General features: G+C 60.2%; 1 protein-coding gene across 1 annotated transcript in view; it reads right to left on the reverse strand.

The window, feature by feature from the left end:
• The window catches only part of LOC136398603 (maestro heat-like repeat family member 5), a 47,809-nt gene that overhangs the window by 1,522 nt on the left and 19,533 nt on the right, over nt 1-26,754 (reverse strand). The window contains exons 14-27 of the mRNA XM_066372773.1: nt 26,398-26,493; nt 24,458-24,562; nt 22,974-23,151; nt 22,579-22,712; nt 17,644-17,793; nt 16,597-16,751; nt 11,765-11,921; nt 10,419-10,600; nt 8,060-8,203; nt 7,516-7,630; nt 6,459-6,602; nt 5,910-6,086; nt 5,176-5,331; nt 447-569 (exon numbers count right to left, since the gene is read on the reverse strand). Of these exons, the coding sequence (XP_066228870.1) occupies nt 447-569; nt 5,176-5,331; nt 5,910-6,086; nt 6,459-6,602; nt 7,516-7,630; nt 8,060-8,203; nt 10,419-10,600; nt 11,765-11,921; nt 16,597-16,751; nt 17,644-17,793; nt 22,579-22,712; nt 22,974-23,151; nt 24,458-24,562; nt 26,398-26,493 (2,016 nt within the window). The remainder of the gene's footprint in view (nt 1-446; nt 570-5,175; nt 5,332-5,909; nt 6,087-6,458; nt 6,603-7,515; nt 7,631-8,059; nt 8,204-10,418; nt 10,601-11,764; nt 11,922-16,596; nt 16,752-17,643; nt 17,794-22,578; nt 22,713-22,973; nt 23,152-24,457; nt 24,563-26,397; nt 26,494-26,754) is intronic.

Raw genomic sequence — 26,754 nt, forward strand, 5'->3', positions numbered from 1 at the left:
GCCCCTCCCCAGGCAGGACCAGAGGAAGTGGGGGTGCTGAGGCCCCTCCCCCAGACCCCTCACCAGGCAGGACCAGAGGAAGTGGGGGTGCTGAGGCCCCTCCCCCAGACCCCTCCCCAGGCAGGACCAGAGGAAGTGGTGGGCGCTGAGGCCCCTCCCCCAGACCCCTCCCCAGGCAGGACCAGAGGAAGTGGTGGGCGCTGAGGCCCCTCCCCCAGACCCCTCCCCAGGCAGGACCAGAGGAAGTGGGGGTGCTGAGGCCCCTCCCCCAGACCCCTCCCCAGGCAGGACCAGAGGAAGTGGTGGGCGCTGAGGCCCCTCCCCCAGACCCCTCCCCAGGCAGGACCAGAGGAAGTGGTGGGCGCTGAGGCCCCTCCCCCAGACCCCTCCCCAGGCAGGACCAGAGGAAGTGGTGGGCGCTGAGGCCCCTCCCCCAGACCCCTCACCAGGCAGGACCAGAGGAAGTGGCGGGCGCTGAGGTCCCGCCCCCAGGCCAGGGCGCAGAAGAGGGTGTGTGGCAGCCGCCAACGGAGCAGCACCCAGCAGCGGAAGAGGGTGGACTTGGCCTGCTGTGGGGACCGCAGGAGAGGGGTCGCCTGCTGTCCTCCCCGTCCGGTCTCCCTGCTCCTTCCCAGGGTCAGCAGTTCTCCCTGGCCACACCCACACTCGGCTGGCTCCTCCCCCCGGGGAAGCCCTAGTCCCTGGGCTGCAGCACTAGGGCCCCATACTGGACATAGGGCAGCTCTCCTGTGTGCTTTGGAACTGGCTGCTTATCGTCCATCTCCCTGGTGGTCGGGGGCTCTAGGAAGGTGGAGCTGGGTCTTAATGGTCTGGGAGTGGGGCACTGGCTGGTACACAGTAGGGCTGGACACAGAAAGGCTCGATCCATATTTCAATAGGTTCAGTGAACAACCTGATACCCTACGGTGTGCCAGGCACTGGGTACACAGCGGTGAGCAGAACAGACTGGGTCCCATTCACACAGAAGGCAGAGCATGCGCACGTGTGCATGTGTGTGTGTGCACATGGGGAGCGCAGGTGATCATGTGTGTATATATGTTCACATGGGGAGAGCAGACGACCACGTGCACGTGTGCATGTACACACGGGAGAGCAGACGACCACGTGCACGTGTGCATGTACACATGGGGAGAGCAGACGACCACGTGCACGTATACACATGGGAGAGCAGACGACCACATGCACGTGTGCGTGTACACACGGGAGAGCAGACGACCACGTGCACGTGTGCGTGTACACACGGGAGAGCAGACGACCACGTGCACGTGTGCGTGTACACACGGGAGAGCAGACGACCACGTGCACGTGTGCGTGTACACATGGGGAGAGCAGACCACGTGCACGTGTGCGTGTACACATGGGAGAGCAGATGACCACGTGTGCGTGTACACATGGGGGAGCAGACGACCACGTGCACGTGTGCGTGTACACACGGGAGAGCAGACGACCACGTGCACGTGTGCATGTACACATGGGGAGAGCAGACGACCACGTGCACGTACACATGGGAGAGCAGACGACCACGTGCACGTGTGCGTGTACACACGGGAGAGCAGATGCCACGTGCACGTGTGCGTGTACACACGGGAGAGCAGACGACCACGTGCACGTGTGCGTGTACACACGGGAGAGCAGACGACCACGTGCACGTGTGCGTGTACACATTGGGGAGAGCAGACCACGTGCACGTGTGCGTGTACACATGGGAGAGCAGATGACCACGTGTGCGTGTACACATGGGGGAGCAGACGACCACGTGCACGTGTGCGTGTACACACGGGAGAGCAGACGACCACGTGCACGTGTGCGTGTACACATGGGGAGAGCAGACGACCACGTGCATGTACACATGGGAGAGCAGACGACCACGTGCACGTGTGCGTGTACACACGGGAGAGCAGACGACCACGTGCACGTGTGCGTGTACACACGGGAGAGCAGACGACCACGTGCACGTGTGCGTGTACACACGGGAGAGCAGACGACCACGTGCACGTGTGCGTGTACACACGGGAGAGCAGACGACCACGTGCACGTGTGCATGTACACGGGAGAGCAGACGACCACGTGCACGTGTGCGTGTACACATGGGGAGAGCAGACGACCACGTGCACGTACACATGGGAGAGCAGACGACCACGTGCACGTACACATGGGAGAGCAGACGACCACGTGCACGTGTGTGTGTACACACGGGAGAGCAGACGACCACATGCACGTGTGCGTGTACACACGGGAGAGCAGACGACCACGTGCACGTGTGCGTGTACACACGGGAGAGCAGACGACCACGTGCACGTGTGCGTGTACACATGGGGAGAGCAGACCACGTGCACGTGTGCGTGTACACATGGGAGAGCAGATGACCACGTGTGCGTGTACACATGGGGGAGCAGACGACCACGTGCACGTGTGTGTGTACACACGGGAGAGGAGACGACCACGTGCACGTGTGCATGTACACATGGGGAGAGCAGACGACCACGTGCACGTACACATGGGAGAGCAGACGACCACGTGCACGTACACATGGGAGAGCAGACGACCACGTGCACGTGTGCGTGTACACACGGGAGAGCAGACGACCACGTGCACGTGTGTGTGTACACACGGGAGAGCAGACGACCACATGCACGTGTGCGTGTACACACGGGAGAGCAGACGACCACGTGCACGTGTGCGTGTACACACGGGAGAGCAGACGACCACGTGCACGTGTGCGTGTACACACGGGAGAGCAGACCACGTGCACGTGTGCGTGTACACATGGGAGAGCAGATGACCACGTGTGCGTGTACACATGGGGGAGCAGACGACCACGTGCACGTACACATGGGAGAGCAGACGACCACGTGCACGTGTGCGTGTACACACGGGAGAGCAGACGACCACGTGCACGTGTGCGTGTACACATGGGGAGAGCAGACCACGTGCACGTGTGCGTGTACACATGGGAGAGCAGATGACCACGTGTGCGTGTACACACGGGGGAGCAGACGACCACGTGCACGTGTGCGTGTACACACGGGAGAGCAGACGACCACGTGCACGTGTGCATGTACACATGGGGAGAGCAGATGACCACGTGCACGTACACATGGGAGAGCAGACGACCACGTGCACGTACACATGGGAGAGCAGACGACCACGTGCACGTGTGTGTGTACACACGGGAGAGCAGACGACCACATGCACGTGTGCGTGTACACACGGGAGAGCAGACGACCACGTGCACGTGTGCGTGTACACACGGGAGAGCAGACGACCACGTGCACGTGTGCGTGTACACACGGGAGAGCAGACGACCACGTGCACGTGTGCGTGTACACATGGGGAGAGCAGACCACGTGCACGTGTGCGTGTACACATGGGAGAGCAGATGACCACGTGTGCGTGTACACACGGGGGAGCAGACGACCACGTGCACGTGTGCGTGTACACACGGGAGAGCAGACGACCACGTGCACGTGTGCATGTACACATGGGGAGAGCAGATGACCACGTGCACGTACACATGGGAGAGCAGACGACCACGTGCACGTACACATGGGAGAGCAGACGACCACGTGCACGTGTGTGTGTACACACGGGAGAGCAGACGACCACATGCACGTGTGCGTGTACACACGGGAGAGCAGACGACCACGTGCATGTGTGCGTGTACACACGGGAGAGCAGACGACCACGTGCACGTGTGCGTGTACACACGGGAGAGCAGACGACCACGTGCACGTGTGCGTGTACACACGGGAGAGGAGACGACCACGTGCACGTGTGCATGTACACATGGGGAGAGCAGACGACCACGTGCACGTACACATGGGAGAGCAGACGACCACGTGCACGTACACATGGGAGAGCAGACGACCACGTGCACGTGTGCGTGTACACACGGGAGAGCAGACGACCACGTGCACGTGTGCGTGTACACACGGGAGAGCAGACGACCACGTGCACGTGTGCGTGTACACACGGGAGAGCAGACGACCACGTGCACGTGTGCGTGTACACGGGAGAGCAGACGACCACGTGCACGTGTGCGTGTACACATGGGGAGAGCAGACCACGTGCACGTGTGCGTGTACACATGGGAGAGCAGATGACCACGTGTGCGTGTACACATGGAGGAGCAGACGACCACGTGCACGTGTGCGTGTACACACGGGAGAGCAGACGACCACGTGCACGTGTGCGTGTACACGGGAGAGCAGACGACCACGTGCCCGTGTGCGTGTACACATGGGGAGAGCAGACCACGTGCACGTGTGCGTGTACACATGGGAGAGCAGATGACCACGTGTGCGTGTACACATGGGAGAGCAGACGACCACGTGCACGTGTGCGTGTACACACGGGAGAGCAGACCACGTGCACGTGTGCGTGTACACACGGGAGAGCAGACGACCACGTGCACGTGTGCGTGTACACACGGGAGAGCAGACGACCACGTGCACGTGTGCGTGTACACACGAGAGAGCAGACGACCACGTGCACGTGTGCGTGTACACACGGGAGAGCAGACGACCACGTGCACGTGTGCGTGTGCACATGGGAGAGCAGATGACCACGTGTGTGTGTACACATGGGAGAGGAGACGACCACGTGCACGTGTGCGTGTACACATGGGAGAGCAGACCACGTGCACGTGTGCGTGTACACACGGGGAGAGCAGACGACCACGTGCACATGTGCGTGTACACACGGGGGAGCAGACGACCACGTGCACGTGTGCACACACATGGGAGAGCAGACGACCACGTGCACGTGTGCACACACACGGGGAGAGCAGACGACCACGTGCACGTGTGCATGTACACATGGGAGAGCAGACGACCACGTGCACGTGTGCACACACATGGGGAGAGCAGACGACCACGTGCACGTGTGCGTGTACACATGGGAGAGCAGACGACCACGTGCACGTGTGCACACACACGGGGAGAGCAGACGACCACGTGCACGTGTGCATGTACACATGGGAGAGCAGACGACCACGTGCACGTGTGCACACACATGGGGAGGCAGGCAGACTGTGGAGAGGGAAACCAATGCTCCACCAGGGGACCCATCACTCTACAGACCCTCAGTCCCATGAGCCCTGGCCACCTGGGGCCCCAGTCTCCCCAAGGCAGAGGCCCATCAGCAGGCACTGACCATGACGACAGCTGGACAGCGGTCCTTCAGGTGCAGGAGCAAGGGCACCATGCTCTGGTGTACCTGGGTTCGCAGGCTTCTGGGCTCCGTGCCTGTCACTGCTGCCACCAGGTCCCCAAACAATGCCATGGCCGCTGCCCGGACCCCTTCCCGCTCCTGCAAGCCAGAGGCACAGTCACAGCAAACTTGCTGGGGGTCCTTGTCTCCTCCCAACTCGGGCCCTCCCTTCTCCATAGCGGGATGGGGCTCAGTACCCTCAGCAGGACGCTTTCGCCACGGCTAGGGGCTCCCAGGGCTGGCCGTCCCTTCCTGCTCAGACAGGGCTCCTGGGGCAGCTCCCAAGCCATCCTTAAGGACCTCAAATCACCGCTCTAACATTCACAATCACATCCTCACCGCCCAAGTGTCATGAGAGTATTACGGGGGCGGGACTCATCTCCTAATTTCCAGCGAAGGGGAAATAGTCCTTGTAAACATGAAGACACATCAGGAAGGTGGAGACTGAACCTGGACTCTGGCTCAGCCACGTGGGGAAGGGCCACCCCCTACCCGGCAGCCACTGAGCTGGCCCAGCCCGTGTGAGCGAGCCTCCTGCGACGGAGCTCCCCTGACCCTCCATCTCTCTGCCTTGCTGGAGGGCAGCTGGGGTCCTCCTTGCCTTTGAAGAATGAGGAACGGGGGCCCAGGAAGGGCATGAGTAGGGGGTGCCCCACTCCCATCCGGGGCACACTCACATCGTCAAAGAAGGAGCGGGCATTGCCAGCGACGGCGAGGCTGTGGGCCCCCGCGCCATACGCCCCCAGGCGGTGCAGCATGTCGGACACGGTGCCCATGACCTGGACCACCACCGCCTCGCTGCTCTGGAAGAAGGCGTTGAGGAAGGACGGCAGCTGTCCACGGAGCAGGCTCCCCTGCGGGGCGGCGAGCGGGTGGGCGCAGGGCGCCAGGACCGGCTGCCCCTGTGCCCCTCACCCCCTGCCCTGCTGCTTGGACCCAGAACAAACTCAGGTTCTCCCCAGAACGCAGCACGGCCCGGGCATCCCGCGGGGCAGGGAGGAGATAAAGATGGAGTCGTCATCGCTCCCACAGCCCGGCCAAGAGGCCGCCCGAGCCCCATTCTACCGGGGAGGAAACTGAGGCCCAGGGAGGTGATGTCACGTGTCCCTAACCATACAGTTGGAAGGGACAGAGCTGGCATTCTACCCGGTGGGCCGTGTCTGCAGCCCACGCCCTGGCTGCTCTGGGGGTGGGCTGTGCCCCCGCCACGGTGCCCGCGCCCTCACCTTCTCCGGGTGGAAGAGGATGTTCCCTAGGCCCTGCAGACTCAGCACCCGGACCTCGGGGCTGGGGTCCTGGAGGCACTGGGCCAGCCTGGACAGGGCGTCCTCTTTGGAGAGCACCTCCAGCAGAGCGGGACTGTAAAGGAACTGGGGTGGTCCCCGAGCACAGGCGGGTCAGGCCCGGCACCCGCGCCCCGGAGTGGCGCTCTGGGACCAGGGTCTGGTAGGGGCTTCGAGGTGGAGCAGTGGTTGACCAGCAGTACCCTCTGGGTGTCTTGGTTAACAAGAATCTGAAACCCACCTCCAGGCTGGTGCAGCCCCTCTCAATGTACAGCTGCAGAAACTGAAGCTCAGAGAGGAAAAGGGCCTTGTCTGAGGCCACACAGCGAGTCTGGGGCAGCGTCCCTCGCCAGCCTGGCTCGTGGGGCTCTCTGGGAACAACGCCATGGAGGCGGACCCAGACATTGCTGCTGGTGGGGTGGGGTGGGGTGGGGTGGGGGGTGGCACCTGGCTTAGAATTCTCCCTCCTGATGTCCTGATAGAAATGGTCCAGGCCTGCGCCCCCACCCCCCACAACCCGTGCCATCCTCCAGCTCATAGCTGTGAAGCTGCCCACACCCAGCACCTGTCTGCTTCTAAACACCACCTTTCAGCTTCAGGGGTGGACCTGGGCCCCAGGAGGGAGGACAGGCTGAATTTTAAGGCAGGTGAACCTGTTTTACGTCCTGTGTCCTTCAGCGCTGCAGGGCTGAGGCCCAGGAGGGAGGGCCTTTGGGGGCCTGAGAGCCAGGAGCCCAGAGTGGGAAGGAGGGGCGTCAGGGGTCCTCCTGGGCGGGTCTGCCCCCAGTCGGGGTGAGGGTCTGGTGTGGTTCTGATGGGGCGCTCTTTGGGGGCCTGAGAGCCAGGAGCCCCCGAGTGGGAAGGAGGGGCGTCAGGGGTCCTCCTGGGTGGGCCTGCCCCCAGTCGGGGTGAGGGCCTGGTGTGGTTCTGATGGGGCGCTGAGGCAGCTGGGGGCAGGGTTCAGGCCTCTCTGAGGGGTCCCGCCCCACCCAGGACCTACCTCATTGAGGATGAGGATGGCCACCTTCCTCTCCCGCTCCTGCGGTCTGTGTAGGCTGGGCAGCAGCTGCTGGGTCACTGCCGTGACCTGCCCAGAGGGACCCTGCACCATGGCCCTGGGGGTGGGGCAGAGGGTGGGACAGGGCCTGGCCCCCAGGGCAGCCTGTGTCCACCTTCCTGCTGCCACCTAACCCCGCCTGGGCCGGGAGGCTGGGGGAACCACTGGAGTGCGGGTCACTCTATTTGTTAGAGCAAGCTTCTAGTCCCTCGGCCCCCACTGGGTGCCAGGCCTGGGCTGGGCGTGGGGGAGAGAGAGGGGCAGGTACAACCCTTGTCCCCTAAAAGACCTTGGGCCAGGGTAGGGTCTGGGGGAGATGCTTGCACCCAGGTTCCCAGTGCATGGGTGTGACCGGGTACAGGGGGCACAAGTCGCCCATGCCTGAGGGCCATGTGTGCCCACGTGCAAGTCCTGGGGCTGTCCTCACAGGCCAGCCCTGGGGGTCACTGCAGCCCATCAACCCTCCCCTGCCCGGCCCGGCCCTTACCTCGCGAGGAGGGCCACTCCCTGCGGGTAGGTGTCCACAGTGGTGAAGAGGTCCCAGCTGCCCAGCAGCTCCAGGTGGGCAAAGGTCTGCCAGGGCCCCGCGGTGGACAGCAAGCTCTTCAGTGCCTCTAGTGACATGCTGCAAGGGAGCGGAGGGGGTCACGGGGCCAGTCCTGCCGCTGGGGAGGACTTGTTAACAGAAATAGCCAGGTTTCCGAGTCACCGGGTGGAGGGGGTCCCACCTGAGCCTTGAGGGATGGTGCCCTTTAAACTGTGGGGCTCAGAGTCCAGAGAGGGCACAGAGAGGGCGGGGGGGGGGGATCGTGGAAGTCCAGAGAAGGGTCTGCCTGACACTCCTGACACTCCAGTGCCCTTAGAGAAGCCGGGCTCCACAAACACACGCCCATGGGTAACAGAGAGAGCACTCCAGGCGTAAAGCATGGTGACAGAGCGCTGGCCAGAGACCAGCTGTCATCGCAGCGCCCCGCCCCCCCCCCCCCCCCCCCGTGGCCATAGTCCCGACAGAGGAGGAAGCAGTCCAGAGGGGTGATGTGCCCTGTCCTGGTCACACAGGAGTGGCAGAGTGGAGTTGAACCAGACCCCTTGCCCCGTGCCTGCACTGTGATGTTGTGACCACGGGCCCAGGCCCTGCAGGAGAACCCAGGCGCAGGGCCCAGGAATGCAGATGCCCGCTCTGTGCCCCCCCTCTGGGCCACCCAGCGTCTGGTCTCATCACCCACGTGTGAGTGCGTCCCCAGAATGAGACTGTCAGCTCCAACCGGGCACATTCTGAGCAGATTCGCAAAACCAAGTGTCAGAGGGTGAAAGCCTCCATGGAAGTCCCCGGGGGTGCCAGCCAGAGTGCCAGCTGGCTTGTTATCTTGCTCCGAGCCATGCCACCGAGAAGAGGCAGCATTTTCTAGGTCATTGGTCTCAGCCACAGAATGACGGTGGTTTCAGGAGAAGGGAACTTCGGGACAGAGTGGCGTTCTGTCCCCTAGGTGGGAATTTCTGGGAGCCTCTGGTTTCACCAGGGCCGGGGCTTCCAGAGAGACAGTGTGGTCTGATCTGGGCACCCTGGGGACTCCCGCCCGGCTCTGGCGAGAGAAACCGGGGGCGGGGCCCACGTGGGCGGGGGAGGCGGAGGCTGCGCACAGCGGCTCTCTCCCACCCCTCCCGCATTCTGGGCGGAGGACTTTTTTTTTTAGCTTATTAGGGAAGATTCATGCATTTTGCATTGGAGCTCTGAATAAAAAAGGAACTTGATGCACATTCGAATTCAGAAGCAACATGAGAAGAAGCGACACCCCCCCCCCCCCTTCCCGTGCTGCGCCTTGGGGAGAGCTGTTAAAACTGACAAATTGCGTGAAGCACGTCGTAATACAAACAAATGAAAAGAGCCGGGCCCCTGCGGTTTCGAAGACGTGCTTATTGGATTTCTCAAGACAGATCGGATGCGGAGGGAAGCTGAGTCCACCAGCCCACAACCAGGACGAGCGCGGCCAGCCGGACCCTGACCATCCACACTGTCAGGCAGGGGTGGCGGCCAGTGACTGTCCGTGACATCAGCACAAAACTGTCCCGAGGTCCCGTGACATGCACGAGGACCCAGAAGGTGTCGGCCTCCACGGGGTGGGCAGCAGCCAGGTGGATGACCCTGCCGTGGTATGGACTCTAGCTCAGCAACGCATGGACATTGTGTGGGGCTCAGGGGAAGCCTCTGACCCTCTCTGAGCCTCAGTTTCCCCGTCTGTTAAGTGGGGAAGACACAGTCACCTCACAGATCCTGCCTGCAAGGGCCACACTCAGGGAAGATGTGGCAAACACGGCAAGTGCCATCCCATGGGGTCCCGAGTGGCCGGCTGAGTATCTGCTGGACACTGAGCACCCTCGGTGACAAGTCAATGGGACACACACACCAGCCCTCTGAGCGCTCTCCACGCTGACTGCTGCGCTGGCCACAGATGGGGTTCGGAGGGTTGAATGGTGCCCCCTCAAAAGTTATGTCAAAGTCCTAACTCCCGGTATCTGGCAATGTGGTCTTATTGGAAATAGGGTCTTTGTAGATGAAGTCAAGTTAGGATGAGGTGACCAGGGTGGCCACCAGAATCTATCATGATTGGAGTCCTGATAAGAAGAGGGATTCTGAGATGGAGAAAAAGGGGAGAACCCCTGTGGAGAGTGAGGCGTCTACACAGTAAGGACCCTTCCTACAGCTCTCAGAGGGGGCGTGGCCCCGTGGACACCTGGGACGCCCGGCCCCTGGCACTGTGAGAGAGTGAACGCCCAGCTGTGGCACTCAGTCACTCGGCCCTCGGAAGTGGATGTGTCTTTCCTGGCAGGTCCTGTGGACACCTGACCTCTGGGGGCTGGGTGCGGCCGCCTCCTGGGATTTCTGGCCGGGCTGAGGCTCCGTGGGCAGGTTCAACTCCAGGACGTAGTGCAGCTGGGCGAGCAGGACCAGCAGGAGCTGGGGGTAGGCCCCCCGCACCGTCGTCTCGTACTCTGGTGCACGCTGCAGCTGGTGTAGCGTGTTCATGGCCTGTGGGGGTGGCAGGGGACACGGAAGCTCCCAAGATCTGTAGCCTAGGGGGCCAGGCCTGCTGACGGACCATCCAGGAAACCCATTCCAACTACGCCTTTCCCTCCTTGCTCACTGGGGCCAAGTCCCGGAGCTGTCCCTCCCGCGGCCTGGCTCTGTCCACTCACACCGCTGCTTGGCTCCAGTGCTTACAGGGGTGCTTGTAGGGGCGTTCAGCCCAGAATGTTCTCAGGGGGAGGGCTGAGTACATAGTGATGACAGGGAAATGTGGGGTGCAGGGAAGGCCCCCCGCTGCTGTGTGCCGTGGGCATGGGAGGCCAGTGCCAGCATGGGGCCCAGGGTGGGGGGGTGTTGGGGAAAAGGGCCGGCTGAGGGCCAGGCATGGGGACAGGTGGGACTTCCCTTCCGCCACCATGTGCACCTGTAGACAGCAGCTGTCTGGGTGTCTTCAAGTGGGGAGGGGAGCTGTGTGCTCTGGGCTGCTGCTCTGGGGACTTTTGGAGCAAGAGGAGGTCTCAGCCTGGCAAAAGCCAGGGCTGGGGCACGGCTGCTGCCTCCTCAGAGCCCAGCTGAGGGGGACAGGCCAGGTGTGTTAGGAAGGGAACTCCCTGCGCAGGGGGGGGCAGGGGGGGCTGTGCAAGGGGGGCCTGGCTTGCGGGGAAGGCTGGGGGCAGGGCAGATTCCTGCTGGAGGGCAGGGCGGCAGGAGGCAGCCTCTAGGATTCCTCCACAACTTGCCACCCCCAGAACCCGGCCCCCTCAAAGGAACCTGACCTGATCGGAAAGGCCCCCGTGTGATGCAGGCTGCCCAGCGAGTGCTGAGTCCTGCCGGTCTCTTTGCCCGAGTGCTCGCCCCAGCCCTGCAGGACCAGCATGGCCCACCTCAAGGGGAAACGGGCTCTGGAGGGGTCCAGAGCCCTCAGCCAGGGAGTGGGAGCTGGGCCTGGACCCAGGGGCCCATGTAGTCAGCTCTGGCTGGGTGTCCTCGGAGGCCCTTCCGGGCAGGGCAGAGCTGGGCAGGACTGGCCTTTCCTCCTGCCCGGGGCCTGGCACATGGTGGTACCCAGACACTGCTGATATCTGACTTAATGCCCATGTGATGTCCCTCAGCCTAGGGGCAGTGGGTGATGGCTTCCGGGGGGGATGGGGGGCAGCAGAGACTCACAGCCAGTGAACGCAGGTGGGTCTTCTGGGGCTGGAGGCTGCTGTCGCTGGTCCCAGTGGGCAGGGGCCTGTCTTGCAGCCATGCCAGCAGCGCGGCCAGCACCCGGCGGCTCACAGGCGGCTCAGTCCCCAGGGCTCTCCACAACAGCAAGGAACGGCTATGGGCAGAGAGGGACATGAGGCTCAGCCACACCCACGCGCCTCCCGGAAGGGGCCTCTTTCCACTCTGCCTGGAGGGCTCCTCATGGTCTCTCCTGGGAGCCGCCCGGGGTCTCCCTCCTGGGCCTGGGAGCCGCCCGGGGTCTCCCTCCTGGGCCTGGGAGCCGCCCGGGGTCTCCCTCCTGGACCTGGGCTGCCCGGGGTCTCCCTCCTGGGCCTGGGAGCCGCCCGGGGTCTCCCTCCTGGGCCTGGGCTGGCCGGGGTCTCCCTCCTGGGCCTGGGAGCCGCCCGGGGTCTCCCTCCTGGGCCTGGGAGCCGCCCGGGGTCTCCCTCCTGGGCCTGGGAGCCGGCCGGGGTCTCCCTCCTGGGCCTGGGCTGCCCGGGGTCTCCCTCCTGGGCCTGGGAGCTGCCCGAGGTTTCCCTCCTGGGCCTGGGAGCTGCCCGGGGTCTCCCTCCTGGGCCTGGGCTGGCCGGGGTCTCCCTCCTGGGCCTGGGGGCTGCCCGGGGTCTCCCTCCTGGGCCTGGGAGCTGCCCGGGGACTCCCTCCTGGGCCTGGGAGCTGCCCGGGGTCTCCCTCCTGGGCCTGGGCTGCCCGGGGTCTCCCTCCCGGGCCTGGGAGCCGCCCGGGGTCTCCCTCCTGGGCCTGGGCTGGCTGGGGTCCAGCCTGAGTCAAGTCAGGGGCCGCCACTGGTCTGTGCAGAGCTTTGTAGTGTCCTTGCGCCTATTTTGTGGGTGGGGAAACTGAGGTCCAAGGGCGTGGCCCTCTGAGACCAGGGGAGGCAGGGCGCATCGGGGCTCCTGAGATGTAGGTGACTGTGACAGCCCTCTTTCTTCTGTGTTAGGTGATCTTTGTGCCTGAGGGCTGGGTGGAAGGGGCTGCAGGGGCGGGGTTGGGGGCTCCAGAATGGTGGATGGGCACTGGGAGGGTCGGAGTGGGTGGGCTGGATGAGCTCCTACCCCCAGCTTTCAGACAGACCCAAGAGACGGCCACCTGTGAGCCCTGGGGAAGCCACCCCCTGTCCCATCTGACCCTGGGCTGGGTGGTCACAACAGCCCAGAGGACTCTGGGAGATTTCCAAATGTGGTCACCGCTCATCTGGAAAGAGGGGGGCCCCTGGAGCCAGAAGGGCCTGGGGCACAAATCCCCCTTCCGCCCTGTGATGGCCCTGTGACCTTGGGCAAGTCACCTCACCTCTTCCGGAGCAAAGCCTGCCTCCAGAGGCTTAAGTGGGATGACTCCCCAGGAGCCAGGGTGCCCCGGGTCCAAAGTCTCTATTCTGCTGCCTGTGGGCATCCGTCACCCAGTCAGTGTGTGTGTGCTGAGCACTGCCACGCACAGGCAACCTCCCGAGAACCCGGCGGGGACAGAGCCAGTGAGAACCCCTGACAGGATGGGAATGACCCCTGCCGCCGGACACGGGCAGCAAACGGGCACGGGGGACTCTAAGTGCAGGAAGCAGGCGAGGGTGTGGGAGCGGACATCCGGTGTCATCAGTTTTAAGGAGGGCAGTCGGGGAAGGCTTCGGCAAGAGAGAGGGACATGGGCACAAGTCTGAGGCTTTTAGGGCAGAGCCACGTGCCGCTCAGGGGTGGGGGGAGCCTCCCTCCAACTATGTGTGACAAGTTGGGGTGACCCCTGAACACACAACGTCAAAGAAAGCCCGATAATAGAACCCTGGAAGGGTACAAACGACACCCTCTCTGTTCTCGTGTTTAGTAGGACACGCCCTGTTCTCTCCCGTACTCGTCAGACAGAAGAATGACCCAGGGCGTCAGTGTAAGGCCATCCTAGCGCGGGGCCCCAAGGGCCGCTGGGACACCTGCCTCGCAGAGAGAAACAGCAAGGCCGCCTAGCGCGGGGACCCCAGGGGCCGCTGGGACAGCGGGAATGTGATGGAACGGGACACCTGCCTCGCAGAGAGAAACAGCAAGGCCGCCGCGTGCCTCCGCCAGCGCGCTGGGGGGCGGGGCGGGGGGAGGAGACCGGTCTCCCGGGGATCTGAATCACAGAACCCGCCTCGGGGTCTGATTCGCACCAGCAGTGTGGCCCCGCGGGACCTCAAGCCGCGAGTTTAAATTGGAAATGTTGGCAGGCGCAGGCGGATAGTGCCCCCAGGGGACCGAGCGGCTACATAAAGCCAGGTGTAAGCACCCCCCCCCCCCAATGTCACATGCCCTCCCACTGCCTAGATGCTGAAATGTGGAAAATGCTTCTGAGGACGAAGGCAGTCAGAATAAATCCTAGGCAGCGGAAGTCAATGTTTCCTTGAGAACAAAGGCAGGGCAAGAAGAAGGGGCAGGTGAGACGACACAGAAACCGTGACCCCGGCGAACACCCGCACGCCACTGTCACCGTGAGCCGAGAAGAAAGATGCCCGTGTCGGGGTGCGGCCCGGCCCCGCCCCGTGGCGATGGCGGTAACGGTGGGAAAGGGACGGGCGGGGCATGCGCGGTCTGAAGGGCAGGCGTCAGCCTGCGCAGCTGTGGGGAGGGGAGAGAAAAGGGCGAAAAGAAGGAAGCCCCCCTGTTGTAAATTAAGGGGTGAAAGGGAAAGACGCCCAAGGGAAGGGTGGAAGGGAGTGGGAGAGAGAAGAGAAGCCAGGGCTCTGCAGGACACCTGGCCCTCTTCCCGGCCGGCCGCCCCACGGAGAGGCCTACCCGGCTATCCGGATTTTACTGAGCCGACAGGAGAGGGTGCTGTTGAACCTGAAATTCCGCGGGAAGGGCTGCGGTTGTGTTTTCTAGGAACACAGAGTAATTGCAAAGAAACCAGAAGACAACAAATCAACACACATCAAAGCAGGGAATGCTCCCCTGAAAACCGCCTCGATGCCGAAAAGCGGGAAGACGACACCCTGAAGGCAGTTAAACGCACCTGAGCCAGCGTTTAAACATTCGAGAACAGCCGCTGTGGATTGTGCATGTCAAAAGGAGGACACACAAGCACACACGCACACACACACACACACATGCACACACGTGCACACGCGCGCGTGCAGCCGCTCACGAGAAAGGAGGACTGAGTTCAGAAAAGAGACGGAAACAATGACAAAGTTGTCTCAGAAATAATAATAATAACAGTAATAAAAAGAATACAAGGTGCCCAAGAGAGAGAGGACTGAAATGAAGATTGATGTAGAGGCAGGGAGGAAAGGCCGTCAAAGCAGTGAAGAGAATAAAGGCGAATCTAAGACAGAAGTCCGAAGGGTCAGAGAAAGGGGGAGGAGTGGACATGAGTGACAGGTGAGGAAACAGCAGCACCTCTGGCTGGCTGGATTCTCTGAAGACACTGAACGACAACGGAACAGAACTCACGTTTGAAACTATAACCAAGAGAAAATTCTCGGAGACAACAGCACCACCACCACCACCAACAAACTATTTAAATCTACATATTGTAGGAACCCATCAGGACCTGGGGAAATAAACAATCAACTCTAAGACATTTCTTAGGGAAAATGTTAAATTTCTTTTTTTTTTTTGCATTTTTCTGAAGCTGGAAACAGGGAGAGACAGTCAGACAGACTCCTGCATGCGCCCGACCGGGATCCACCCGGCACGCCCACCAGGGGCGACGCTCTGCCCATCCTGGGCGTCGCCATGTTGCGACCAGAGCCACTCTAGCACCTGAGGCAGAGGCCACAGAGCTATCCCCAGCGCCCGGGCCATCTTTGCTCCAATGGAGCCTCGGCTGCAGGAGGGGAAGAGAAAGACAGAGAGGAAAGCGCGGCGGAGGGGTGGAGAAGCAAATGGGTGCTTCTCCTGTGTGCCCTGGCTGGGAATCGAACCCGGGTCCTCCGCACGCTAGGCTGACGCTCTACTGCTGAGCCAACTGGCCAGGGCCTGTTAAATTTCAAAGATAAAGGAAAAAAAAAATAAACCTGCAAGGTCTCTGCTCAAAAAGATCACACGACTCACCGTGGTGAATAAGTTATCGTTGTCCAACTATTCAAAGACAAAGCCAGCATACAACTGAGCAGCATTTATGAAAGACAAGAAAAGGTGAACCAGGGATTTTATACCCAGACAAGCTGTCCTCCACTATGAAACCACTTTCCACATAAAGAACCCGGGTGGCGGGGGGCCTGGGGGGCGCTCTGAAGCCATGAGCCCTTCTTGAGCAAGCTCTTGGAAGAGGAGTTTCATCCAGCAGAGAGAGGAGCAGGTAACTCCAGCAAAGGAACTGAGCTCAGTAAGCATACACACTAATAACAAACTTGTAGCTGAAAAAAAAAACTGGAGGATATGAGAGTCAGAAAGAGGAAGAGAGGGTAACCTCACTGAGGGTGATAACAGTCCACGGGTGGGAGTTAAAGAATAGGCATAAAAACTGCAAAACCAGATTATTAGAAAGGTCAAGTAATAAAACAAGGGACTGGGGGCATTAAACCAGGTTGGGAGCACAAAGGTAGCCACTAGAACAAAAACACAGCCTTTTCTAAATGAGAAAACACCCTGAAGGTCAGAGAACACACATCTGGTAGATACAGAAACACAGCAGATGTAACAAAGCTCACAATTACAGAAGGTTATGATGAAGCTGAGACTCAACGGCCCCTCCCTGTACTCAGCCCTGTGGGGGTCCTCGTGGACTAAGAGGGGACCTGCAGGAGGGCAGGGCCAGGGGAGGAAAGGGGGTCGGCAGGGGGCAGTGAGGGAGGTGGGGCCGGGCACCTGTCCAGGGGTACGGAGAAGTCCAGGAAGGCGGACACCAGCTCGGGGGTGTGGCTCCGGGCCAGCAGGGTGATGGCGCGCAGCACATTTTCCTTGGCTTCTGGGACGCGGACGGAGCCGAGCTGCAGGTGGATGGCTCTGCCCAGGTTGGCAACCTGTGCAGGGAGGACGAGTGTGGGGGAGAGGGTCTGCCCTAGTGGGGAGGCCAGGCCCATCCCGGTGAGCCTACAGGGGGAGGGAGGTCCCGTCCTGGTGAGTGTGGAGCCACTTCGGATACGGTCCTCTGGGGGGGGATGTGAGGGGGGAGACACAGCCCTGCCCTGGGCTCCTGGTCAGAGGGGGTGTCCCCGTTTGAGAGGGAGACAGTCCCACTATCTTTCGCAAGGTTATCTGAGGTCTTCCACTGTGTCTAAATGTCACCCAGGAATTGGATGGGTCAGACACACCCATTCGTCATCTCCTGAACATGCCCCTTTGGCATATGCTGTTCCCTGTGCCCGGAATGCCTCTCCCCTGCCACTTTGGGTGTCTCTTCCTCATCCATTCGTACCCAGACCCAGTACCACCCACCTGAGGTTTCTTCTGCAGGACCTGGCATTAGTCACCCTCTGCCTGGGGGCAATGCCCCACTAGGCACACTTTGTTGCCTATGCATTTCCTGTGCTGCCCGGTCCTTATCTGTCTGGGGTCTCTCCCCGCCGTCAGACCAGACCGAGAGCTCCTGGTGAGTCTGGGCTATGCCCTCTCCTTCCCCATTTCCCATACTGCTGCTCTATAAAGCCTGTTTGCTTCTTGACCCTGTAAGCACCCCCCCAGGGGGGGAGTGCTCCTCCCTCCCTCCCTCCCTCCCTCCCTCCCTCCCTCCCTCCCTCTCATCTTTCCTTCCTTGGGACCTATCAGGGTGGGTCTGTGTCTCCCCCATCAGGCTCAAGCTCGGGGCCACTACCTTAGCCCAGAGGTTCCAGCCCTTGGGTACTGACTGCTGGGCAAGCCCTCTGCCCTCTGCCCCATCTTGGCCGGCCCTCAGCGGGTTCCCCAGCCCCTCACGGTCTCCAGCTTGGCCCCGTGCTCCTGGACGGCAGTGAGCAGCATGCTGGAGGCCGCCTGCACGTGGAAGGGGCTGGTGGAGCCCAGGCCCTCGACGGCCGTCCAGACGAGGTCGGTGAGCTGTGCCAACGTGAGATACTTCATGACCTTCTGTAGCAGCAGGAATGGAGGCAGCCATCACTGTGGGTCACCTGTTCCTGGTGCCACTTCCCCCTTTGCTTGTACCCCTTCTCCTCTGTTCCAGGAGCCTCGAGACTCCAAGCACTTCCACATTCCTGAGCCCCACTCCTCCGGGCCCCCCAGTGTGTGTGCCCCATCGTGCAGCCTGGTTGCCTGTGCCTCTCTCTGAGCTGAACACAGCCCGGGGGGCAGGAAGGGAGGCGTGCTGCTCATCACAGGACAGAGACCGGCTCCCTTCCTGGCTCAGACCCCGGGGCTCATCTGGGGACCCACGTGGCCGAGTCCTCTCCGCCTGCCTCTGCTCTGTCCTCCCTTCATGGGCTTCCTCCCTGCTAGCCTCCGCCCAGCTAGGGTGCCCACACCAGGCTCTAGTCCCCGCCTTGCAGCATTTATTTTATTTTATTTTTTTACAGAGAGAGAGAGAGACAGAGAGAGGGATAGATAGGGATAGTCAGACAGGAATGGAGAGAGATGAGAAGCATCAATCATCAGTTTTTCATTGCGACACCTTAGTTGCTCATTGATTGCTTTCTCATGTGTGCCTTGACCGTGGGCTTTCAGCAGACTGAGTAACCCCTTGCTCGAGCCAGCGACCTTGGGTCCAAGCTGGTGAGCTTTTGCTCAAACCAGATGAGCCCGCGCTCAAGCTGGTGACCTCGGGGTCTCAAACCTGGGTCTTCCGCATCCCAGTCCAACGCTCTTTCCACTGCGCCACCGCCTGGTCAGGCCTTATAGCGTTTTAATCAAGAGCAACTGAACTTCAGGGGTGGAAGGAACTTCAAAGTCACCTGGACCAACCCCAAGGCTTGAAGAGGGCTGCGGGCCGCCCTCGCCCTGTGTAGGGCAGAGCTGGTTGGGGTCAGACTGGGTCTGGAACCCAGGCCTCTCGTCCCACGGGAGGGTCCCCTCCCTGCCTTCTGCTCCCATTCTCCCAGGGGCAGCTCTAAAGGGGGTGACTGTCACTTTTGATACCAGAGCATGAGCTGCTCAGGGTAACACAGAGTCTCTCAGAGACCTGCAAGGTGGTGGGTGGGACCCCCTCACCCCACTGTCTCCGAGTTGGGGGGCAGCTCAGCCTGGGGCCGCTCAGGTTGGACTTCCCAGAGAGGATCTAGCACCACTGCCCGATATATGGAAGCCACCCGACATGGCTGCACGTAGCTATTCAAACTTGACTTAATTAAGTGAAATGTAAAATTCAGTTCCTCAGTTGTACTGGCCACAGTTCAAGTGCTCAGAGCCACGCGTGGCCGGTGGCTGCCTTGCATGGTGTGGACGTAGACACTGCCAGCCGCCCGGAGAGCTCTGGTGGAAGGCTGGGACTCGGAGCACCTGATCATCAGGAAGATGAAACCCTGGGGGTGGGGCGAGAGCTGGGAAGCCTGATAGAAAATTATAACGTTTGCAAAAATAGTAAGGATAATAAAATGTTCCTTTGCATGTTAGGATAGTTGTTAAAATTTTTGAAAGTGTGCTAAATGTTTGTATGTATATTCGATATAAAAATAAGTACTAGGCCCTGGCCAGTTGGCTCAGCATTAGAGCATTGGCCTGGTGTGCAGGAGTCTCGGGTTCGATTCCCGGCCGGGGCACACAGGAGAAGTGCCCATCTGCTTCTCCACCCCTCCCCCTCTCCTTCCTCTCTGTCTCTCTCTTCCCCTCCCGCAGCGAGGCTCCATTGGGGCAAAGATGGCCCGGGCACTGGGGATGGCTCTGTGGCCTCAGCCTCAGGCGCTAGAATGGCTCTGGACGCAACAGAGCAATGCCCCGGATGGGTGGAGCATCGCCCCCTGGTGGGTATGCCAGGTGGATCCTGGTCGGGCGCATGCGGGAGTCTGTCTGACTGCTTCCCCGTTTCCAGCTTAGGAAAAATGAAAAAAAAAAAAGTACTAAATAATGGATGTTAGAATATTTATTAGAATCTTCTAAAATTTTGCAAAAAAAGGCCTGACCTGTGGTGGCACAGTGGATAAAAGCGTCGACCTGGAAATGCTGAGGTCACCGGTTTGAAACCCTGGGCTTGCCCGGTCAAGGCACATAGGGGAGTTGATGCTTCCAGCTCCTCCCCCTTCTCTCTGTCTTTCCCTCTCTGTCTCTCTCCCGCTCTCTCTCCTTTCTAAAAATGAATAAATAAAATTAAAAAAATAAAATAAGTAGAATCTTCTAAAATTTTGATAAAAATTTTTGTAGGAACAATAGGTTATTGGTTGTCAGAATGTGAGAATAATTTCAGTAGAATATTTATATTTTATACTAGCTTTTAAAAAAGAATATTAGGCTATTACAAATCTGGTTAGACATTTGTTAGAAGATTACATTTAAAGCTGTTTGCTAAAATGTTAAATTTTAGTTCAAGTTTTAGGATTTAGAATGTGAAGAAATTCAACTTGAATGGTGTTTAGATGTTCAGAATTCTAGAATACTACAATTTCAGGATGGGTAAATACTTTGGGGATGTTTTACTTTAACTCAGAGCATGATAAATGTCAGATGGGGTGACAGTGATAGTAGAATCAGTGATGGTGATGATGGTGGTGGTGATGATGGTGATGGTGGTGATGGTGGTGGTGGTGGTGGTGATGATGGTGATGATGGTGATGGTGGTGGTGACGATGGTGATGGTGGTGATGGTGGTGATGATGGTAATGGTGATAATGGTGGTGTTCATGATGGTAATGGTGGTGGTGATGGAAACAGTGGTGGTGGTGGTGATGATGGTGATGGTGGTGACGATGGTGGTGGTGATGATGGTGATGGTGGTGATGATGGTGGTGATGGTGGTGATGATGGTAGTGATGGTGGTGATGGTGGTGATGATGGTAGTGATGGTGGTGATGATGGTGGTGATGGTGGTGATGATGGTAATGGTGATAATGGTGGTGTTCATGATGGTGATGGTGGTGATGATGGTGATGATGGTAGTGATGGTGGTGATGGTGGTGATGGTGATGATGGTGATGATGGTAGTGATGGTGGTGATGGTGGTGATGGTGGTGATGATGGTGATGGTGATGATGGTGATGATGGTAGTGATGGTGGTGATGGTGGTGGTGATGGTGGTGATGGTGGTGGTGATGGTGGTGTTCATGATGGTGATGGTGGTGGTGATGGAAATAGTGGTGGTGGTGGTGGTGAGGACAAAGGAGGTAGTAGTGATGAAGGTACAGGGAACCTAGACCACACAGGGAATCAAGAGCAGACTTGGGACAGAACCCAGGTCTGTTCTCCAAACATTTCCTTGATCAGTACCCTCTCCCATCCTGTCCCCTCTCTGTGCCCCTGTCCATCACTGCCACTTATCCATAGGAGAGCGAGGGCTGAACACCCATTCTCGGTGTTCAGGGACAGTGCAAGGCGGGCAGACTGTCCCTTCTCAGGTCCTGGACGTTACGCTACAAGTAACTCAGTCCATCTGAGGGCCCAAATGCCCTGGCGTCCCTCACCACTGGTCCCCACTGAGCTGATGGCCAGTGGAATGCTCCCTTCCTGCTCTGCCTCTGCCTCTGGCCCAGGCTTTCTTACTTTTTTTTTCCCCGGCATAAACTGTGGACAAGCCAGGTTCCCGCACTCTGGCCTGGATGATTGATGTGCTGGCCTGAGGGCTTTAGGTCTCCGTGTTAAACCTCTGATCAGCCTCACTGACAGCTCACTGCAGCTGCAGAGAGCTCGGTTCCGGAGTCAGCCAGGACTAGATTCAGAACCTGCCGGGCCCTTACCACTTCTTCGCCCTGGGTTCAACTTAAGGGGCGGTTACTGAAAGCTGGCTGTCCCACTGGGCCCTGCGCCAGGCCCTCCTGAGACCCCACTTCTGGGGGGGAGTGCACAAGCTCTAACGAGGGCAACTGACAAGCACACACACAGGGTCTTCACTAGCCATGGGTTCAACACCAAGAACGGGCAAGCCGAAGTCGTCATGTCAGAGACACCATGAACTGCCCACCCAGAACGTGGCACCAGGCTCCATGCCACCCAGCCCGCCTACACCAGCACCCAGCCCTACCCAGTGCTCAGCCTTCAGAGCTCATGCAATTCAAATGCAACATGAAATGTCACAAAGGCAGGGGAGTTTGCTGTGGTGATGGAAGGGACACCGGGGAACACTCCCTCAAGCCATTGACCAAGGGGGATCTGGCCAAGGTAGAGCCGGTGACAGTGGGAGAGGGCAGACAGGCTGTGCCTGTGGAGGAGCCGAGGACGAGGAGGGGCACCAGGGAAAATCAGGAGTAGAGCATATTTCTGCAGAGTGGTCATCCTGCAAAAACCAGACTCCAAGGGAAAGGTGTCGTATGGTGCCTCAGAGAACCCCTACCATGACAGTGGCCCCAACAGCGCCATTTGTGGAGGCTGGGATATCATTGGTACCACTGTGCCCATTTTACAGAGGAAGACTGAGGCTCAGAGAGAAGGAGCTTGTCCAAGATTGAAGCAGTGAGACACAGAGCTGGGACTCAAGCCTAGGCTGTGGACCCCCGAGTCTGTCCCCAGCCCCTCCCTCCAATTCCCTCTAGGCCCCACTCCCCTGTCCCGGCCCCAGGGCCTGGGCTTCTCCAAAAGCTGTCAGTTAACTACCAACGATGTAGGCGAGATCCTGGCCTAGGTTTTAATATGCACTCCCTGGCCCGGTGCTGACCCCCTGGGTCCAGCCTGGCTGCACCAGCAGCCAGAACCCTGTTAGAGGGGGTTGCGGTGGGGGTCGGTGCAGAGCATGGCCATGGCCCCCCACCCAGACCTGCCCACGATTCTAAGGGCTTTGACCTTGATGACTTGTTTGCTGCCAAGCTGGAGGACGCGGTCCTTTAGCAGCACCATCCTCCGGGGGACGGAGGGAGTCAGCTTCTGGTCTCCGCTGGTCCAGCGCTGGTCTCCGTGGTTGCTGTCCTGGGAAAGTGCTTCCTGCAGGAAAGCCTCTGTGGGCCGGGTCACCAGGCGGGGTGAGCGTGGGGCAAAGGCAGGCTTGGGGTCTAGGTTGGGACAGGCGGGAGTTAGGGTGGGGTCACTGGTAACCAAAGTCAGGCCTGTGCCCAAGTTTGGGAATGGGGGTCCGGGTGAGGCCATCAGAGCACTGTGGTTGAGGTTAGAAGCAGGTTTGGGGGCCGGCTGGGGGGATCTGAGCTCAGGAGTGCTGGCGTGGGTTGGGCCGAGGCTGTGGCTAGGTGGCAGTGGGTCCCCTGTGGTGGCCTGCAGCGGCTCACCTTTCTGATGCATCAGGAGTTCATAGAGATGGCCCAACCCTTCCAGGCTGAAGTTCTGGGTGGCCACGTCCGGGTCCTGGCACAGGACCCCCAGCATGCCCATCAGCTGCCCCATCCGTTTGAAATCTTCTTTTGGCTGTAGGTGGAGGGTCATGCGGGGCAACCTCTAAGGGCAGAACCCATCCACGGAGCCCATGGAGCGCCCCCCCCCCTCCCTCTCCCACGCAGCCAGGTCAGAATGGACCTCTTCCAATCAGGGGACAGGGCTGGGGTTTGGGTTTGGGCACAATGTAAGGGGTGGTCAAAAAACTCAGAGATCAAGAGAAATAAGAGTTTCATGGCATACTTAGAAATATTAAGAGGAATGGGAAAACGCAGCGATAAAGTAAGTTGCCCAATTGTAAACAAAGACAGCGTGGGACTCCGTTTCCATGACCCGGCCCCACCGGCTTCGCCCTAATCCCAGACCTGGTTCTCCCTCCTAAAACTTTATTTATAGCAGCAGGCAGCCAGCCCAGGGGCCACGGCGTGCCAGCTTAATATTGTTTAGAGTGTCACATCAAAACATTATCGATCTTGACGGCAGCGTGTTTTGGCGCCCCATAAATGTTGCGCCGCAGGCACCCGCCTGTCCCTCGTTCTGGTTCCATGCTGTAGGCATTGATTTCGAGTAAATTGAAGCCACTTGGATCCCCTCTCAAGGGGTCCTCCTCGTCATGGGCGCGCTGGAGGAGTCTGCGCAGTGAGCCGTGGGCAGAGCAGACCTCGCTAGCCAGCACCACGCCCAGGAACTAATTTCCCGACCTCCCCACGAGGCACCTTAAGGAATCAATGCTGATTTTTGACTGACAGATGAAGTATACATCTCATTCCCTGAATATGGGCTGACCTTCATTCAAACCCGGAACGGCAGGGACAGAGAGGGAGGCTAACCTGGGACCCCTGAACAGAAGGGTGTCTCCATGATGGACCGAGGGCGATGGGGTGGTGGCTGTCCCTGTAGTAACTGCTAACCCTAGTCTGGGGCAGGGCCGCACACCTTACGAGCCCTTCAGGACCCCCACTTCCTCTGGTTCCCACTGTAAGCCTCTGAGGGATCATTTCCCCCCATTTCAGGGGTGAGAGGCTGAGGCTCAGGGTCCGGCTTCAAGGTGCATGGACAAGAGCCCAGTCTCCTGGGTCAAGCGTCAGGGCACCTGGGTTCAAAGCCCAGCTGGGAGGACTCGAGAGGTCCTTAACGCCCACCCAGGCTTGTTTCCTCGTATGTAAAAAGGTGGGTTATCCGGCCACCGCAGGGTACTCAGGAATCCACCCTGTGTTGGTGGCAAGGGCACACGGGGTCTTGAACCCTAAGAACCCTGGCGGGCTTTGGGAGGGGTTTGGCTGGGACTGCAGAGAGGGTGTGGGGTGTGGGGCGAGGGGCCAGAGAGCCGCGTACTCACGTCCAGGTGGAGGTTCTTGCACAGGAACCTGAGGAGTCCTATGCAGCTTTTCACAGCCCGTTGCCGCTCGTGCACCTTATCCGACGCCAGCCAGACGTACAAGTGCTGCAGTTGGGCGGGGGGCAGGAAGGGTGCTGTAGCCCGGGACCCCGCTCTGGCCGGGCGCTGCTCACCCACAGCGAGGCCACACCCTCACCTCATACCCCGCCCACCTCGGCTCTGGCCACGCCCCCGGCAAGGAGCTTATATAAGCGAGGTTCAGGGCCCGCCCACCATAGACTTAGGCTCCGCCCCCTCGACCTCCACCCTTGCGGGGTGAGGCTGCTTTGTCCCTTGCACCGTCTCCGCCCACGCCCCGCCCACGCCCCCGGCAGCCCCGCTATCTTGGGAGTGTTTTCCTCCTTTCGTCGCCGGGACACCCCTGCTGGTCAGAGCCCTCTGAGCCTCCTGATTGTTAACCTGTCGCGCACAGCGTGGCCCTTTCCAGAACAAGGCTTTGCTGGGCGCGTCCCAAACGCACGGAGTTATAAAGGGAGACCAAGGCCCAGGAAGCCAGTTATGGTGAACAGTTTGAAGCCAAATTAGAGTCTCTTTGTTAAGGCGATATCTGAGTAGAGTAGTGATTCTGGACGGAAAACAGTACTTGGGGATTCTGTGACGTGGTTTTGCCCTATGACATCTGTGACTTTTCCACTGGTGGCAGACAGCCACTCTGGCACTGCTGTGGTTTGTCAGCCACGTTCTCGGGGGAGGGACATGCTACTACTCTGCAGCTTGAGGTGAGTGAAAATGCTGATGCGATTTCTTCCTAGCCATGCTCACACAGCCCGACTTCCATCGTTGCCCCCTGGGTTGGGAGTCCCTGCTGGCCTGACTTCACCCTGAGCACCCTGCTCATGCCCTGGCCATGCAGAACCCTCTCCGTTTGGGCTCATTGTACTCATGTGTGCTGTTCAGTTGCCTGGTGTGCCTTCTACCTGCAGGGCCCTTCCCTTTCCTTCCCTTCCCCCTCCCCTCCCCCCTCCCCTCCCCCCTCCCCCTCCCCCCTTCCCCCTTCCTTCTCCTTAGTCCTCATTAGGAGAGTCCCAGTGACCTTGACCTCTGACCTGTCTGGGTCTTTTTCTGCCTCTGGATACTGTCACTGACTATTGACTGGTCTCCTTCCTGCCCCCAGAAGGCAGGTGAGAGAGTGGGGTGGTGGGCTCATAAAAACCCCTTATAGATGGGGACACTGCTGCGGGGAATGTTCTCTGGGGAGTGGGAGGGCAGGTCCCGGCCAGGGCCGGACCATGGCCTGTTTCCTCAAGAGCTCCCTTCAGTGTGGCATTTAAGGCCCCTTCACCACTTGGCTGCACCTGCTCCCATGCCCCTCCTCCCCACTAGTCCCAAATCACTGTGATCCCTAAAGAGCTCAGCTCTAGAGCCTCCTGGGCCACCCCCCCTTCAGGCCTCGTCTCCTCCAGGACCTCCTCCAGGACCTCCTCCTGCAGGCGGTCACCCTGGGGCCCAGCCCCCCCCCGCGCCCCCCCCCCCCGCTGCACTGCCCCCCACCCCCCCTTCAGGCCTTGTCTCCTCCAGGACCTCCTCCTGCAGGCAGTCACCCTAGGGCCCAGCCCTGCCTGCGCCCCCCCCCCCCTGCACTGCCCCCCCCTTCAGGCCTCGACTCCTCCAGGACCTCCTCCTGCAGGCAGTCACCCTAGGGCCCAGCCCTGCCTGCGCCCCCCCCCTTGCACTGCCCCCCATCCCCCTTCAGGCCTCGTCTCCTCCAGGACCTCCTCCTGCAGGCGGTCACCCTGGGGCCCAGCCCTGCCTGCGCCCCCCCCTGCACTGCCCCCCACCCCTCCCTTCCGGCCTCGTCTCCTCCAGGACCTCCTCCTGCAGGCGGTCACCCAGCCCTGCCTGTGCCCCCCCCCTGCACTGCCCCCCCCCCCCCAGCTCACCGACAGCAGGAAGTGCAGCTCCTCTGCCGTGGGGTTCTGCGTGATGAAGGCCTGCAGCATCTGGTCCAGCGCCGTGGAGGTCTCGTAGTAGAGGGTCTGTGTGGGGATGCTGAACGGTCAGGTGGCTGCCAAACCCCAGTGGGTGGACGGAGGGGAAAGGCGTGTGCGGGTTGAGTGCTTTTGGCCTCTTGGAGCTGGGGCTGCCCATTTCCTGCAGACTGCCCAGGCCAGGCCGCCCCAGAGAGCTCACGCAGGCCCAGGAAGGGCCCACACAGTCCCTATTTGACAGATGGGGAGACTGAGCGGGAGGGTGCTCTGGGCTTGCCCAAGGGTACAGGATTCCCCGTGGCCGAGGCA

This window comes from Saccopteryx leptura, chromosome 3, assembly GCF_036850995.1.
Source record: "Saccopteryx leptura isolate mSacLep1 chromosome 3, mSacLep1_pri_phased_curated, whole genome shotgun sequence".
In the NCBI taxonomy this organism is placed as follows: domain Eukaryota; kingdom Metazoa; phylum Chordata; class Mammalia; order Chiroptera; family Emballonuridae; genus Saccopteryx; species Saccopteryx leptura.